Source organism: Delphinapterus leucas, chromosome 3, assembly GCF_059928025.1.
Source record: "Delphinapterus leucas isolate spDelLeu-1000000601 "Yukka" chromosome 3, BTC_Dleu_Yukka2, whole genome shotgun sequence".
NCBI lineage: Eukaryota > Metazoa > Chordata > Mammalia > Artiodactyla > Monodontidae > Delphinapterus > Delphinapterus leucas.
In genome coordinates, this window is record NC_143131.1 from 67,770,927 (window position 1) to 67,784,666 (window position 13,740).

General features: G+C 37.9%; 1 protein-coding gene across 2 annotated transcripts in view; it reads left to right on the forward strand.

Moving 5' to 3' along the window:
• Nucleotides 1-13,740, forward strand: part of VCAN (versican) — a 113,943-nt gene that overhangs the window by 14,005 nt on the left and 86,198 nt on the right. For both annotated transcript variants that reach the window (XM_022593304.3, XM_022593313.3), the window contains exons 3-5: nucleotides 9,605-9,982; nucleotides 13,144-13,318; nucleotides 13,403-13,530. In XM_022593304.3, coding sequence (XP_022449012.2) covers nucleotides 9,605-9,982; nucleotides 13,144-13,318; nucleotides 13,403-13,530 — 681 coding nt within the window. The remainder of the gene's footprint in view (nucleotides 1-9,604; nucleotides 9,983-13,143; nucleotides 13,319-13,402; nucleotides 13,531-13,740) is intronic.

A 13,740-nucleotide genomic window follows, 5' to 3' on the forward strand; every position in this document is an offset into this window, starting at 1 on the left:
GTGTGGTGAGGGCAAGAGAGGAATCAAGGACGAGCTGACTTCGGACATGGCTCTCATTCCCCTTTCCAGCCAATTTAAAAGCCCTTTCTCTATGTTCCCATTGTCCCCTGTGCTGTGACATCTGTTATAGCCCATACCACTCGCTATGATAAGTTATGCTTCATTTTTCTTCCCAAGGGGTGTGTAGCTTCAAGAGAGCTGTTTTTTATTTTCTAGCAGAGTTCCTGACACATTGCTAGCACTTAATCAATTTATGTGTTGAGTGAACAAGTGAATGAATAAATAAACAATGTGTGAATACCACAGTGAATGACCTGGATGGCCGTCAGAGTCTAGGCTCCACCAATCCAAGAGCCCAGGAGCTGTCCTTTTTAGCATTTTCAGGAAGTAAAGGTTGAAGGTCACAGAGAGGAAAGGACAACGGCATCCAGTGAAGAGGGAAGACATAGAGAGGAGATAGAGAAAAGGAGTTGGTTTGAGTGGGAAGTAATAGGAGGGAATTATAGAGAAAGTAGTGGGAGAACCTTGAGGAACAGGGCAACTCACCCTCCACTTAAAACAAAGAAAGAACTCATACAAACAGTAGGGAAACAAAAAAACACTTATGGTATAGCTCCTTGATGGTATTTTAAAATAGTAATAATAGCTAACAGTATTGAGTGATTTCTACATTACGCCTCGTTCTAAGTATTTTACTTTGTTATCCCTTTTTAATCTTAGCTCTCCGATGAGACACATGCTTTTATTCTCCCCATTTGACAAATGAGGAAACTGCAATACCAAAAGATTTAGAGACATAGCTAATGTAGAAGATTATACATCAATTTAGTGATTGAGCCTGTAGGTGAACCCAGGCAGTCTGGCTCCACAGTCCATGCTCTCAACCACTGTACTGTACTTTATCCCAAGCATCAAGTTCTTTGCAAATCTGTAATCACTGTTAAGAGATGTCATTAGTTTGGGGCTAATTACAGAAGAATTTTTACTTTTTCATGTGAGGGGTAAAAATTGAAAATGTAAGATCCATATGAAACAGACTTGCCAAGTTCATAGTGAATCACAGAGCAGTAACTAGTTGAGTCAACACAAGTGCTCTTATCTTAAGGTTTTCTCTGTTTATGTCTACGCACGCAAAACTAATGAACGCTCTGTCTATTGGTTTCTGGATTTCTTTTAATGCATGAAGAACTCTTTGCTTTAAAAATACCCTTTATATTGATTATCTAGCATTGACCCAGTTATTTGGATATTCTTCTAATATTAATAAATGCAGCCATGCACAGTTATTAGTAAATGAATGAACAAGAGAGTGACATTAATACTTGAGAGGGTGATAAATTCCCCTATACTCACTCTGACAATTATTTGGCCAAGGTCTGTGTGTGTGTTTGTTCAAATTGTGTAGATAGAATTTGCATCAACCTTGCTCTGCAGAATTTATTGGCAGAGAATGAAACATAACTGATCATTCATTGTTCAGAGATTTCTCCCTTACTGTATTCATTTAGACCACAAACTATCTGGTGGGAATAGTGAATTTTTTTTAAAGCAATTTTTTTTGAATTTTATTTTATTTATTTTTTTATACAGCAGGTTCTTATTAGTCATCAATTTTATACACATCAGTGTATACATGTCAATCCCAATCTCCCAATTAATCACACCACCACCCCCACCCACCACTGCTTTCCCCCCTTGGTGTCCATATGTTTGTTCTCTATATCTGTGTCTCTATTTCTGCCCTGAAAACTGGTTCATCTGTACCATTTTTCTAGATTCCACATATATGCGTTAATATACGGTATTTGTTTTTCTCTTTCTGACTTACTTCACTCTGTATGACAGTCTCTAGATCCATCCATGTCTCTACAAATGACCCAGTTTCATTTCTTTTTATGGCTGAGTAATATTCCGTTGCATATATGTACCACATTTTCTTTATCCATCCGTCCATTGATGGGCATTTAGGTTGCTTCCATGACCTGGCTATTGTAAATAGCGCAGCAATGAACATTTTGGTACATGACTCTTTTTGAATTATGGTTTTCTCTGGGTATATGCCCAGTAGTGGGATTGTTGGGTCATATGGTAGTTCTATTTTTAGTTTTTTAAGGAACCTCCATACTGTTCTCCATAGTGGCTGTATCAATTTACATTCCCACCAACAGTGCAAGAGGGTTCCCTTTTCTCCACACCCTCTCCAGCATTTGTTGTTTGTAGATTTTCTGATGATGCCCATTCTAACTGGTGTGAAGTGATACCTCAGTGTAGTTTTGATTTGCATTTCTCTAATAATTAGTGATGTTGAGCAGCTTTTCATGTGTCTCTTGGCCATCTGTATGTCCTCTTTGGAGAAATGTCTATTTAAGTCTTCTGCCCATTTTTTTATTGCGTTTTTTGTCTTTTAAATATTGAGCTGCATGAGCTGTTTATATATTTTGGAGATTAATCCTTTGTCCGTTGATTCGTTGGCAAATATTTTCTCCCATTCTGAGGGTTGTCTTTTCGTCTTGTTTATAGTTTCCTTTGCTTTGCAAAAGCTTTGAAGTTTCATTAGGTCCCATTTGTTTATTTTTGTTTTTATTTCCATTACTCTAGGGGGGGATCAAAAAAGATCTTGCTGAGATTTATGTCAAAGAGTGTTCTTCCTATGTTTTCCTCTAAGAGTTTTATAGTGTCTGGTCTTACATTTACATCTCTAATCCATTTTGAATTTATTTTTGTGTATGATGTTAGGGAGTGTTCTAATTTCATTCTTTTACATGTTGCTGACCAGTTTTCCCAGCACCACTTATTGAAGAGGCTGTCTTTTCTCCATTGTATATCCCTGCCTCCTTTGTCATAGATTAGTTGACCATAGGTGTGTGGGTTTATCTCTGGGCTTTATATCCTGCTCCATTGATCTATATTTCTGTTGTTGTGCCAGTACCATATTGTCTTGATTACTGTAGCTTTGTGGTATAGTCTGAGGTCAGGGAGTCTGATTCCTCCAGCTCCGTTTTTTTCCATCAAGATTGCTTTGGCTATTTGGGGTCTTTTGTGTCTCCATACAAATTTTAAGATTTTTTGTTCTAGTTCTGTAAAAAATGCCATTGATAATTTAATAGGGATTGCATTGAATCTGTAGTTTGATTTGGGTAGTATAGTCATTTTCACAATGTTGATTCTTCCAATCCAAGAACATGGAATATCTCTCCATCTGTTGGTATCATCTTTAATTTCTTTCAGCAGTGTCTTATAGTTTTCTGCATACAGGTCTTTTCTCTCCCTAGGTAGGTTTATTCCTAGGTATTTTATTCTTTTCGTTGCAATTGTAAATGGGAGTGTTTTCTTAATTTCTCTTTCAGATTTTTCATCATTCGTGTATAGGAATGCAAGAGATTTCTGTGCATTAATTTTGTATCCTGCAACTTTACCAAATTCATTGATTAGCTCTAGTAGTTTTCTGGTGGCATCCTTAGGATTCTCTATGTATAATATCATGTCATCTGCAAACAATGACAGTTTTACTTCTTTTCCAATTTGTATTCCATTTATTTCTACTTCTTCTCTGATTGCCATGGCTAGGACTTCCAAAACTATGTTGAATAATAGTGGAGAGAGTGGACATCCTTGTCTTGTTCCTGATCTTAGAGGAAACGCTTTCAGTTTTTCACCATTGAGAATGATGTTTGCTGTGGGTTTGTTGTATATGGCCTTTATTATGTTGAGGTAGGTTCCCTCTGTGCCCACTTTCTGGAGAGTTTTTATCATAAATGGGTGTTAAATTTTGTCAAAAGCTTTTTCTGCATCTATTGAGATGATCATATGGTTTTTCTTCTTCAATTTGTTAATGTGGTGTATCACATTGATTGATTTGCATATATTGAAGAATCCTTGCATCCCTGGGATAAATCCCACTTGATCATGGTGTATGATCCTTTTAATGTGTTGTTGGATTTTGTTTGCTAGTATTTTGTTGAGGATTTTTGCATCTATATTCATCAATGATATTGGTCTGTAATTTTCTTTTTTTGTAGTATCTTTGTCTGGTTTTGATATCAGGGTGATGGTGGCCTCATAGAATGAGTTTGGGAGTGTTCTTCCTCTGCAATTTTTTGGAAGAGTTTGAGAAGGATGGGTGTTAGCTTTTCTCTAAATGTTTGGTAGAATTCACCTGTGAAGCCATCTGGTCCTGGACTTTTGTTTGTTGGAAGATTTTTAACCACAGTTTCAATTTCATTACTTGTGATTGGTCTGTTCATATTTTCTATTTCTTCCTGGTTCAGTCGTGGAAGGTTATACCTTTCTAAGAATTTGTCCATTTCTTCCAGGTTGTCCATTTTATTGACATAGAGTTGCTTGTAGTAGTCTCTTAGGATGCTTTGTATTTCTGTAGTGTCTGTTGTAACTTCTCCTTTTTCATTTCTAATTTTATTGATTTGAGTCCTCTCCCTCTTTTTCTTGACGACTCTGGATAAAGGTTTATCACTTTTGTTTATCTTCTCAAAGAACCAGCTTTTAGTTTATTGATCTTTGCTATTATTTTCTTTGTTTCTATTTCATTTATTTCTGCTCTGATCTTTATGATTTCTTTCCTTCTGCTAACTTCAGGTTTTGTTTGTTCTTCTTTCTCTACTTCTTTTAGGTGTAAGGTTAGATTGTTTATTTGGGATTTTTCTTCTTTCTTGAGGTAGGCTTGTATAGCTATAAACTTCCCTCTTAGAACTGCTTTTGCTGCATCCCATATGTTTTAGGTTGTCGTGTTTTCATTGTCATTTGTCTCTAGGTATTTTCTGATTTCCTCTTTGATTTCTTAAGTGATCTCTTGGTTATTTAGTAACATATTGTTTACTCTCCATGTGTTTGTGTTTTTTTACGGTTTTTTCCCTGTAATTCATTTCTCTTCTCATAGTGTTGTGGTCAGAAAAGATTCTTGATATGATTTCAATTTTCTTAAATTTACTGAGGCTTGATTTGTGACCCAAGATGTGATCTATCCTGGAGAATGTTCCATGTGCACTTGAGAAGAAAGTGTAAACTGCTTTTTTTGGATGGAATGTCATATAAATATCAATTAAATCTATCTGGCCTATTGTGTCATTTAAAGCTTGTGTTTCCTGATTAATTTTCTGTTTGGATGATCTGTCCATTGGTGTAAGTGAGGTGTTAAAGTCCCCCACTATTATTGTGTTACTGTCAATTTCCTCTCTTAGAGCTGTTAGCAGTTGCCTTATGTATTGAGGTGCTCCTATGTTGTGTGCATGTATATTTATAATTGTTGTATCTTCTTCTTGGATTGATCCCTTGATCATTATGTAGTGTCCTTCCTTGTCTCTTGTAACATTCTTTATTTTAAAGTCTATTTTATCGGATATGAGTATTGCTACTCCAGCTTTCTTTTGGTTTCCATTTGCATGGAATATCTTTTTCCATCCCCTCACTTTCAGTCTGTATGTGTCCCTAGGTCTGAAATGGGTCTCTTGTAGACAGCATATATATGGGTCTTGTTTTTGTATCCATTCAGCAAGCCTGTGTCTTTTGGTTGGAGCATTTAATCCATTCACGTTTAAGGTAATTATTGATATGTATGTTCTTATTACTTTTTCTTAATTGTTTTGGGTTTGTTTTTGTAGGTTCTTTTCTTCTCTTGTGTTACCCACTTAGAGAAGTTCCTTTAGCATTTGTTGTAGAGCTGGTTTGGTGGTGCTGAATTCTCTTAGCTTTTGCTTGTCTGTAAAGCTTTTGATTTCTCCATCGAATCTGAATGAGATCCTTGCCGGCTAGAGTAATCTTGTTTGTAGGTGCTTCCCTTTCATTACTCTAGGTATATCATGCCACTCCCTTCCTGCTTGTAGAGTTTCTGCAGAGAAATCAGCTGTTAACCTTATGGGAGTTCCCTTGTACGTTATTTTCCCTTGCTGCTTTCAATAATTTTTCTTTGTCTTTAATATTTGCCAATTTGATTACTATGTGTCTCAGCATGTTTCTCCTTGGGTTTATCCTGTATGGGACTGTCTGCACTTCCTGGACTTGGGTGGCTATTTCCTTTCCCATGTTAGGGAAGTTTTCGACTATAATCTCTTCAAATATTTTCTCGGGCCCTTTCTCTCTCTCTACTCCTTCTGGGACCCCTATAATGAGAATGTTGTTGTGTTTAATGTTGTCCCAGAGGTCTCTTAGGCTGTCTCCATTTCTTTTCATTTTTTTTTCTTTAATCTGTCCCGCAGCAGTGGATTCCACCATTCTGTCTTCCAGGTCACTTATCCGTTCTTCTGCCTTAGTTATTCTGCTATTGATTCCTTGTAGTGTATTTTTCATTTCAGTTGTGTTGTTCATCTCTGTTCGTTTCTTCTTTAATTCTTCAGATCTTTTTTAAACATTTCTTGCATCTTCTCGATCTTTGCCTACATTCTTTTTCCGAGGTCCTGGATCATCTTCACTATAGTTATTCTGAATTCTTTTTCTGGAAGGTTGCCCATCTCCACTTCATTTAGTTGTTTTTCTTGGGTTTATCTTTTTCCTTCATCCAGTACATAGCCCTCTGCCTTTTCATCTTGTCTGTCCTTCTGTGAATGTGGTTTTTGTTCCACAGTCTGCAGGATTGTAGTTCTTCTTGCTTCTGCTGTCTGCCCTCTGGTGGATGAAACTATCTAAGAGGCTTGTGCAAGTTTCCTGATGGGAGGGACTGGTTGTGGGTAGAGCTGGCTGTTGCTCTGGTGGGCAGAGCGCAGTAAAACTTTAATCCACTCGTCTGCTGATGGGTAAGGCCTGGCTCCCTCCCTGTTGGTTGTTTGGCCTGAGGCAACCTAACACTGGATCCTACCCAGGCTCTTTGGTGGGGCTAATGGTGGACTCTGGGAGGGCTCACGCCAAGGAGTACTTCCCAGAACTTCTGCTGCCAGTGTCCTTGTCCCCACAGTGAGCCACAGCCACCCCCCTTCCTCTGCAGGAGACCCTCCAACACTAGCAGGTACGTCTGGTTCAGACTCCTATGGGGTCACTGCTCCTTCCCCTGGGTCCCAGTGAGCACACTACTTTGTGTGTGCCCTCCAATAGTGGAGTTTCTGTTTCCCCCAGTCCTGTCAAAGTCCTGCAATCAAATCCCACTAGCCTTCAAAGTCTGATTCTCTAAGAATTCCTCCTCCCGTTGCTGGATCCCCAGATTGGGAAGCCTGACGTGGGGCTCAGAACCTTCACTCCAGTGGGTGGACTTCTGTGGTATAAGTGTTCTCCAGTTTGTGAGTCACCCACCCAGCAGTTATGGGATTTGATTTTATCGTGATTGCTCCCCTCCTACCGTCTCATTGTGTCTTCTCCTTTGTCTTTGGAGTGGGTATATTTTTTGGTGAGTTCCAGTATCTTCCTGTCGATAATTGTTCAGCAGTTAGTTGTGATTCTGGTGTTCTTGTAAGAGGGAGTGAGAGCACGTCCTTCTACTCCGCCATCTTGAACCAATCTCTCCAGGAATAGTGAATTTTTGTTAGCATTCATTTTTATTTCTTGCATTATCAGAGTTTCAGACAAGTTCTTGCAGGTAGCAGGTTTTTTTTGTTTTGTTTTGTTTTTTAGCATGCATAGTCAGTAAACATTATCCTCTGAACTACTAAATTTCTCTCTTAAAATGTTTAGATTTGGTAAACTTAGTTCTTGTTACCCCCCAGTGCCTTATGACCCAAGGTTTCATGCACAAAAGACTTGGCCACACAGCTTCTTGTTCATCCTGTTAAGACTGGCTTCTACATGAATATTTATTTACATCCAACTGAAGCTTTTAATTTTCTTGTATCTGTAAACACCTAGAACAATAAATAACCCTTGGGAAATTGCCTGTTGGTGTAAGTTTGTTCTAATATATTTTTTCATTACAGCACAGTTATTGAGTAATGCTCTAAGTGTCAGAAACCTCCCAATCAGGTAGATAGAGGTGAATCTCATATCTGCCCCTATACCTCTAAAATTGTGAAAAGAACTGTAACTTAGTAATAAATATTAAGGAATTGAAAGTCACTTGTCTTAAACTCATTTTAAAGGGAATCATAAAGGGTCTTATAATTTGTTGTTGTTGTTGTTGTTTCACCGGTACGCGGGCCTCTCACTGTTGTGGCCTCTCCCATTGCGGAGCACAGGCTCCGGACGCACAGGCTCAGCAGCCATGGCTCACGGGCCCAGCCGCTCTGTGGCATGTGGGATCTTCCCGGACCGGGGCACGAACCCGTGTCCCCTGCATCGGCAGGCGGACTCAACCACCGCGCCACCTGGGAAGCCCAAGGGTCTTATAATTTATATCATAATTGATGTTGTTGGTAAAGATGTTTATTCTCCATTTAAAAAGCAATCTTTTATTTGTGAAGTTAATGATCTATAATTCTTCAGGAAGGAAGATGGGATTTCCTAGAACATATGATGAATATAAATTAGGAGATTTTTAGTTCATAAAATTTTCACCCCTTCCCTTCTCAGGACCCCGTTTCTTGGCAAAAAAGTACAAAATATCTTTTTGTTGTCTTCATCTCCCTAATGGGATCTAATCTTTTTGAAGTTAAGTTTCATTCCTTAGCATCTGTATCATTTCTAATGCATGTCCATTTTGAGATGTGTGTTACTAATGCCTTTAAGCACTAATACACCAAGAGTTAGATACATATCATTTTGTTGATTAACATTATTTCACTCCACCTAGAGGCTACTATTACTATTCATCATATTTGCATGAACTGGGAGTTCCTTGTGCACTAATGATAATTTCTATTCTTATTACCAACACATTGTCTACCCAACTAGTAGAGACTGGAAGATGGGGGAAAAAAGGGAGAGGAGAGGTATAGATTCCTATAAGCGGTGAAAGAATATGGGTTTTTTGCATGTAATGGTATTAAATTGTGGTCAATGTGTTCTTTCTCATTAAAAGTTTAAGGGCTTAAACAGAAAGGCATTCTGTAGATTAATACTTTAGAAGGTTAGGTGAACAGATGCTAACTCCCCCTCCCCACCCCCGCCCGCCCCCAGGATATAATCTAGAGGTAATGTTTCACTGCAAAGTGATTGCAGCTGGATTTCTCATTACAATGAAAGTCTTTGGTTCAAACACTGAACCAAAGAGCGTTCTTCAAGTGCTGGGCTTCCCCCTGTTCCAGTCTACTGAAGTATGTTTTAAAATTTTCACTTCCCCTTTGAGTTGTTTTCATTTCCTCTAAGGTAATGTGGCAGTTATCTTAATCATTTTTCTTCTTCTGACCTGTAGACTTAAATTTGTTTTTTAACTATTCTTCCTAACATTGGTCCAGTCTTTTAAACCTGCATTGCTTAAGTCTAGTCTTCTCTTGCACTTGATTGCTTGTCTTCCTACACTTGCCTTATTTTATCACTTATTTTGTTCATGTTTAACACTAAGTTACAAATACTTTAAAATGAATGCCATATTTTTAGCACATAAAAAATTAAGCATTATTAATCCCTGTCTTTGTTATAAAACATTACTGAAATTGTGTACTATTCTCTGTATATAAAATCATTCTAATTATTTCACATATTGAGGATATAAGCAACCCCCTGTAATGGTTCTTATCCATTCACATATTTAATAGACTCAGTTTGTTAATTTAGTATTTTCTCTTTCCTCTAGTCAAAGTGGAAAAAAGCCCACCTGTTAAGGGCTCCCTCTCTGGAAAAGTCAACCTACCTTGTCATTTTTCAACCATGCCTACCTTACCACCCACTTACAACACCACGAGCGAATTTCTCCGCATCAAATGGTCTAAGATTGAATTGGACAAGAATGGAAAAGATTTAAAGGAGACTACTGTTCTCGTGGCCCAAAATGGGAATATCAAGATTGGTCAGGGCTACAAAGGGAGAGTGTCGGTGCCTACACATCCCGAGGACGTGGGCGATGCCTCACTCACCATGGTCAAACTGCTGGCCAGTGATGCAGGCCTCTACCGCTGCGACGTCATGTATGGGATCGAAGACACACAGGACACAGTGTCTTTGGCTGTGGAGGGTAAGGCTTTGGGAATCTAGAAGAAGGTAGTATAACACGATACCTGGTTCAGAAATGTGGTGAAACAATATTCAAAAGTAGCCATTGCTCAGGATTTGGACAAGGGGAAAAACATTAATCAACACAACAGTCTATGTCTTTCACCAAAAATGAACTGTTATTTGTTCAGGAATCAAGGAAGGTGACTTTATACTAGATATAATGAATACCTCAAGACATGGTTTATAGCTCAAGAATCATTACTTCATTATTGAGACCTATCAGTGGTTATTTTTTAATACTGTAAAGGCTGTTCTACATTTTGTTTTAATTTTAACATATGTGTATATGTGCATGTACATGCATACACATACACACCTATAGATATATACATACACACACACAGGAAAAAACCCCTTTCCTTCTTTTTCTCACTCTCCTAGCATGATTATTAAAATCTTTGAATTTGCTTTTAAGAAATATAAATTATATCTTAACTTACATTGAAGAAATAAGGCACCTAATAAGTACCATGGTATATATCACAGTGCTTTGAAAAAGCTAGGACTCAATAAACATTTGAATTGGATCAAAACAAGAACTCAGTGAATTTTTTTTAAGGTCAATGCGCTGGTTGTTGTCCACTGTCTTGCAATGAGACATTTTAGTTTTAGCCCACGTTGAGCGGTGGTTTGTATGTCATTTGAATTTAAGTTAGGAGACAAAGCAAAGAAAAATTGCTTTAATTGGGTACACACATAATGCCATAGCTCTTGGAAGAAAAATTTTTGGCAAGTTATTAAGCAAAATTCTAATACCCAGACATGATGGAACAGATTTTTCTTCCAACCCTCCACTTCCCTATAAAATATTTACCTTTCAGAAATATATACAAAGGGTTTTATTAAAACTCTTTCTTGTGTAGCCAAAAGGAAATATTTTGAATTTCAGATGTGACAGATTAATTTTCTGAACATCCTTTTCCATTCAGATTCTATTGCTCCCTTCTATAAATCTATTTTTATGTTTTCCAGGCATCCACTAAACACCCTGGGCTCTTTGCTCTTTTAACCTTTTTATCATTTACTTTGGTTTGTCTAGTATTGTTTTTTCTACTGATCTCTCTCTTCCTCTTTTTGTATAATGTAACATACACTATATATATATATATATATATATATATATATATATATATGGTGTTAGATACACATTGCATATAAATTTATATATACATATATGTTTTTAAAATCCCACAAGAAGTTTACAACTTCTTACAATTTTCATCATTAAAGAATTAGCAGTGGATTTGCCCCTTGCCCCCTTTGAAACAATGAAAATCCTCCACTTAATCTCCTTAGCCCCATGAGGTCTTCAAATTATCCCAGCAATTGCAGATACTTATACAGCCTGGTATTCCCAAGGAGGCCCCTTTGTGCCCTCTTACTGCCAATCTTCAGGGCACATGGAAGATTTTTAATTACCAAGAAGGCTATTTGAAGCTTTGATCAACATAAGACTAATTTAAAACCATTCAAAGTCTGGCTTAAGCCTTAGAGATCATTATAAACTATCTTTCATACTTACTAGATAGCACCATATATACTTCCTGGTACTTTTAGAGTCATTCTACAAAGCTACAGATTTTATGAAACGCATTTGATCAGTTTTTTCTTTGCAATATCAGAAATGGGAAAATGAATGTTAGTTGTCAATGCATCTACTTGGTGCCTCTGCAGATCTTTCTGTATTGACACTGATCAGAGGTGCTTATTTATGACATGGCTAGTCTGTTCCCTGTAGATACTTTATTGGCACATACCTGTTTTGGAAGAGAGAGACAATCTAAGGATAGACATGTGGGAGACAGTCTTATAGCCAGAAGTCAGGCTGTAAGAGAGAGAGGGAAAGAGAGAGAGAGAGAGAGAGAGAGAGAGAGAGAGAGAGAGAGACTTGTTGTCAACTCCAGGAAATTACTAGGAATAAAAGGAGAGTGGAAGATATCTTGGAAACCAAAATTAATTCCACCTAACAAAACAGTGGTCTTAAATGATATGACTCAATAAAATCTCATCCATAAGACCCAATTACCCCAATTTCTATTTTCCAGTGACTTCCTAGGCACATTTGCTTGACTCACTTTGCTCTTTTATGAAAATGAGTCACCATATTTACTCCAGTTAAAAATGGAGATGCTCTTGCTAAAGTAGGAGAAGAGGACCAAAGCTCCACCCCCTCAGCTGCTCTTTCTTCAGGCCTTTGACAGTTCTTTAGCCCTGAAACACAGTTCAAGAACCACTAGTTTATGTAACTCCTAAAATACAACGAAGTGGAATTTGAGGCACATATCAGGATGCCTGGCTTCTGCCTATGGGAGTCTGGAGAATTTTATTTCAGGCCTCCTTTGGGATAAAAATCATACATCTTACCTGTCAAAGCGGAGACCCTAAATTATGAATATGGTAAACTTTTATCACAGCAGTCTATCCGACATTTTAAAATTCTTTATCTAATTTGACCTTCCTATCAATCAAATAACCTAAGCAATATTAGTTATACTTTATGAAGGGGAAAATTAAGACTTATATATGATTAAGGAGCAAATTAGGGATTGGAACAGGCCTTCTCACTCATACCTAGTCCAGCGTCTTTTCCATTTTAGTATATTGTCTCTGGAAGTAAATATTACAATGTTTCATGTTTGTAGGAAGTGGTACTGGTGAAGGCTCCATGTGCTTCTATTGAGTTGGCCCTGAGTAAAAACATGAAGTAGGAGAAGTTGATTTTGTGGCCCCCTTAATTCTTTGTATCTCTTGCAGCACCTACTCCATTTAATTGTCCAAGGTTCCCATAATGGCCTGAATACTACCTGCAATTAGGACAACTAGTCACCATTTGGGATTTAGTGGCTTAAATCTTTTTTTTTTAGATTGTTTACATGGGAACAGAAAATTCTTGAAACTCTCTAATGCAGCAGAATAGGACACCTAAGTGAACAACATTTCTGGGGCTCCTCAGATCACCATAATTTTGCATAATGCTACATAAAATAAAGCAAACATAAAGAAGTATCATGATGTTATTACCGAGTTAGCAAGTAATTTGACAAATTACTCCAATGAGAAACGGCACAGTATGGTGGGAGACTTGAACTTGCCCATAATTGTTTGCTGCTATCTTTGCAGGGGTTGTGTTTCACTACAGGGCAGCGACCAGCAGGTACACTCTGAATTTTGAGATGGCACGGAAGGCTTGTTTGGATGTTGGGGCTGTCATAGCAACCCCAGAGCAGCTATATGCCGCCTATGAAGATGGATTTGAGCAATGTGACGCAGGCTGGCTGTCTGATCAGAGTGTTAGGTGAGCGGTCTGGGGGCCACCAGGTTTAATTCATCTATTTGGAGTGAGAATAAAGTGCTACCTACTAGTCCTTTATTTCCCCAGGTATCCCATCCGGGCTCCCCGAGAAGGCTGTTATGGAGATAAGATGGGGAAGGAAGGAGTCAGGACCTATGGGCTCCGTGCTACTCATGAAACTTATGATGTGTATTGTTACGTGGACCATCTGGACGGTAAGATGTTCAAATTTCTATAGCTTCATTTGACCTAAGAAAATTAAGGAAAGACTGGGAGCACGTGGGGATAGAGCAAGTCTTCATGCTTGTTTGGATTCCAAACAGCAACATTTAGTTTAAATAACCGTATGATTCTGTGGTGAAATAAGCTTAAATTAAAGTGGAAAGAGAACGAGGGCTGTGTAAATGGTTATGTAGGTTTGAAAT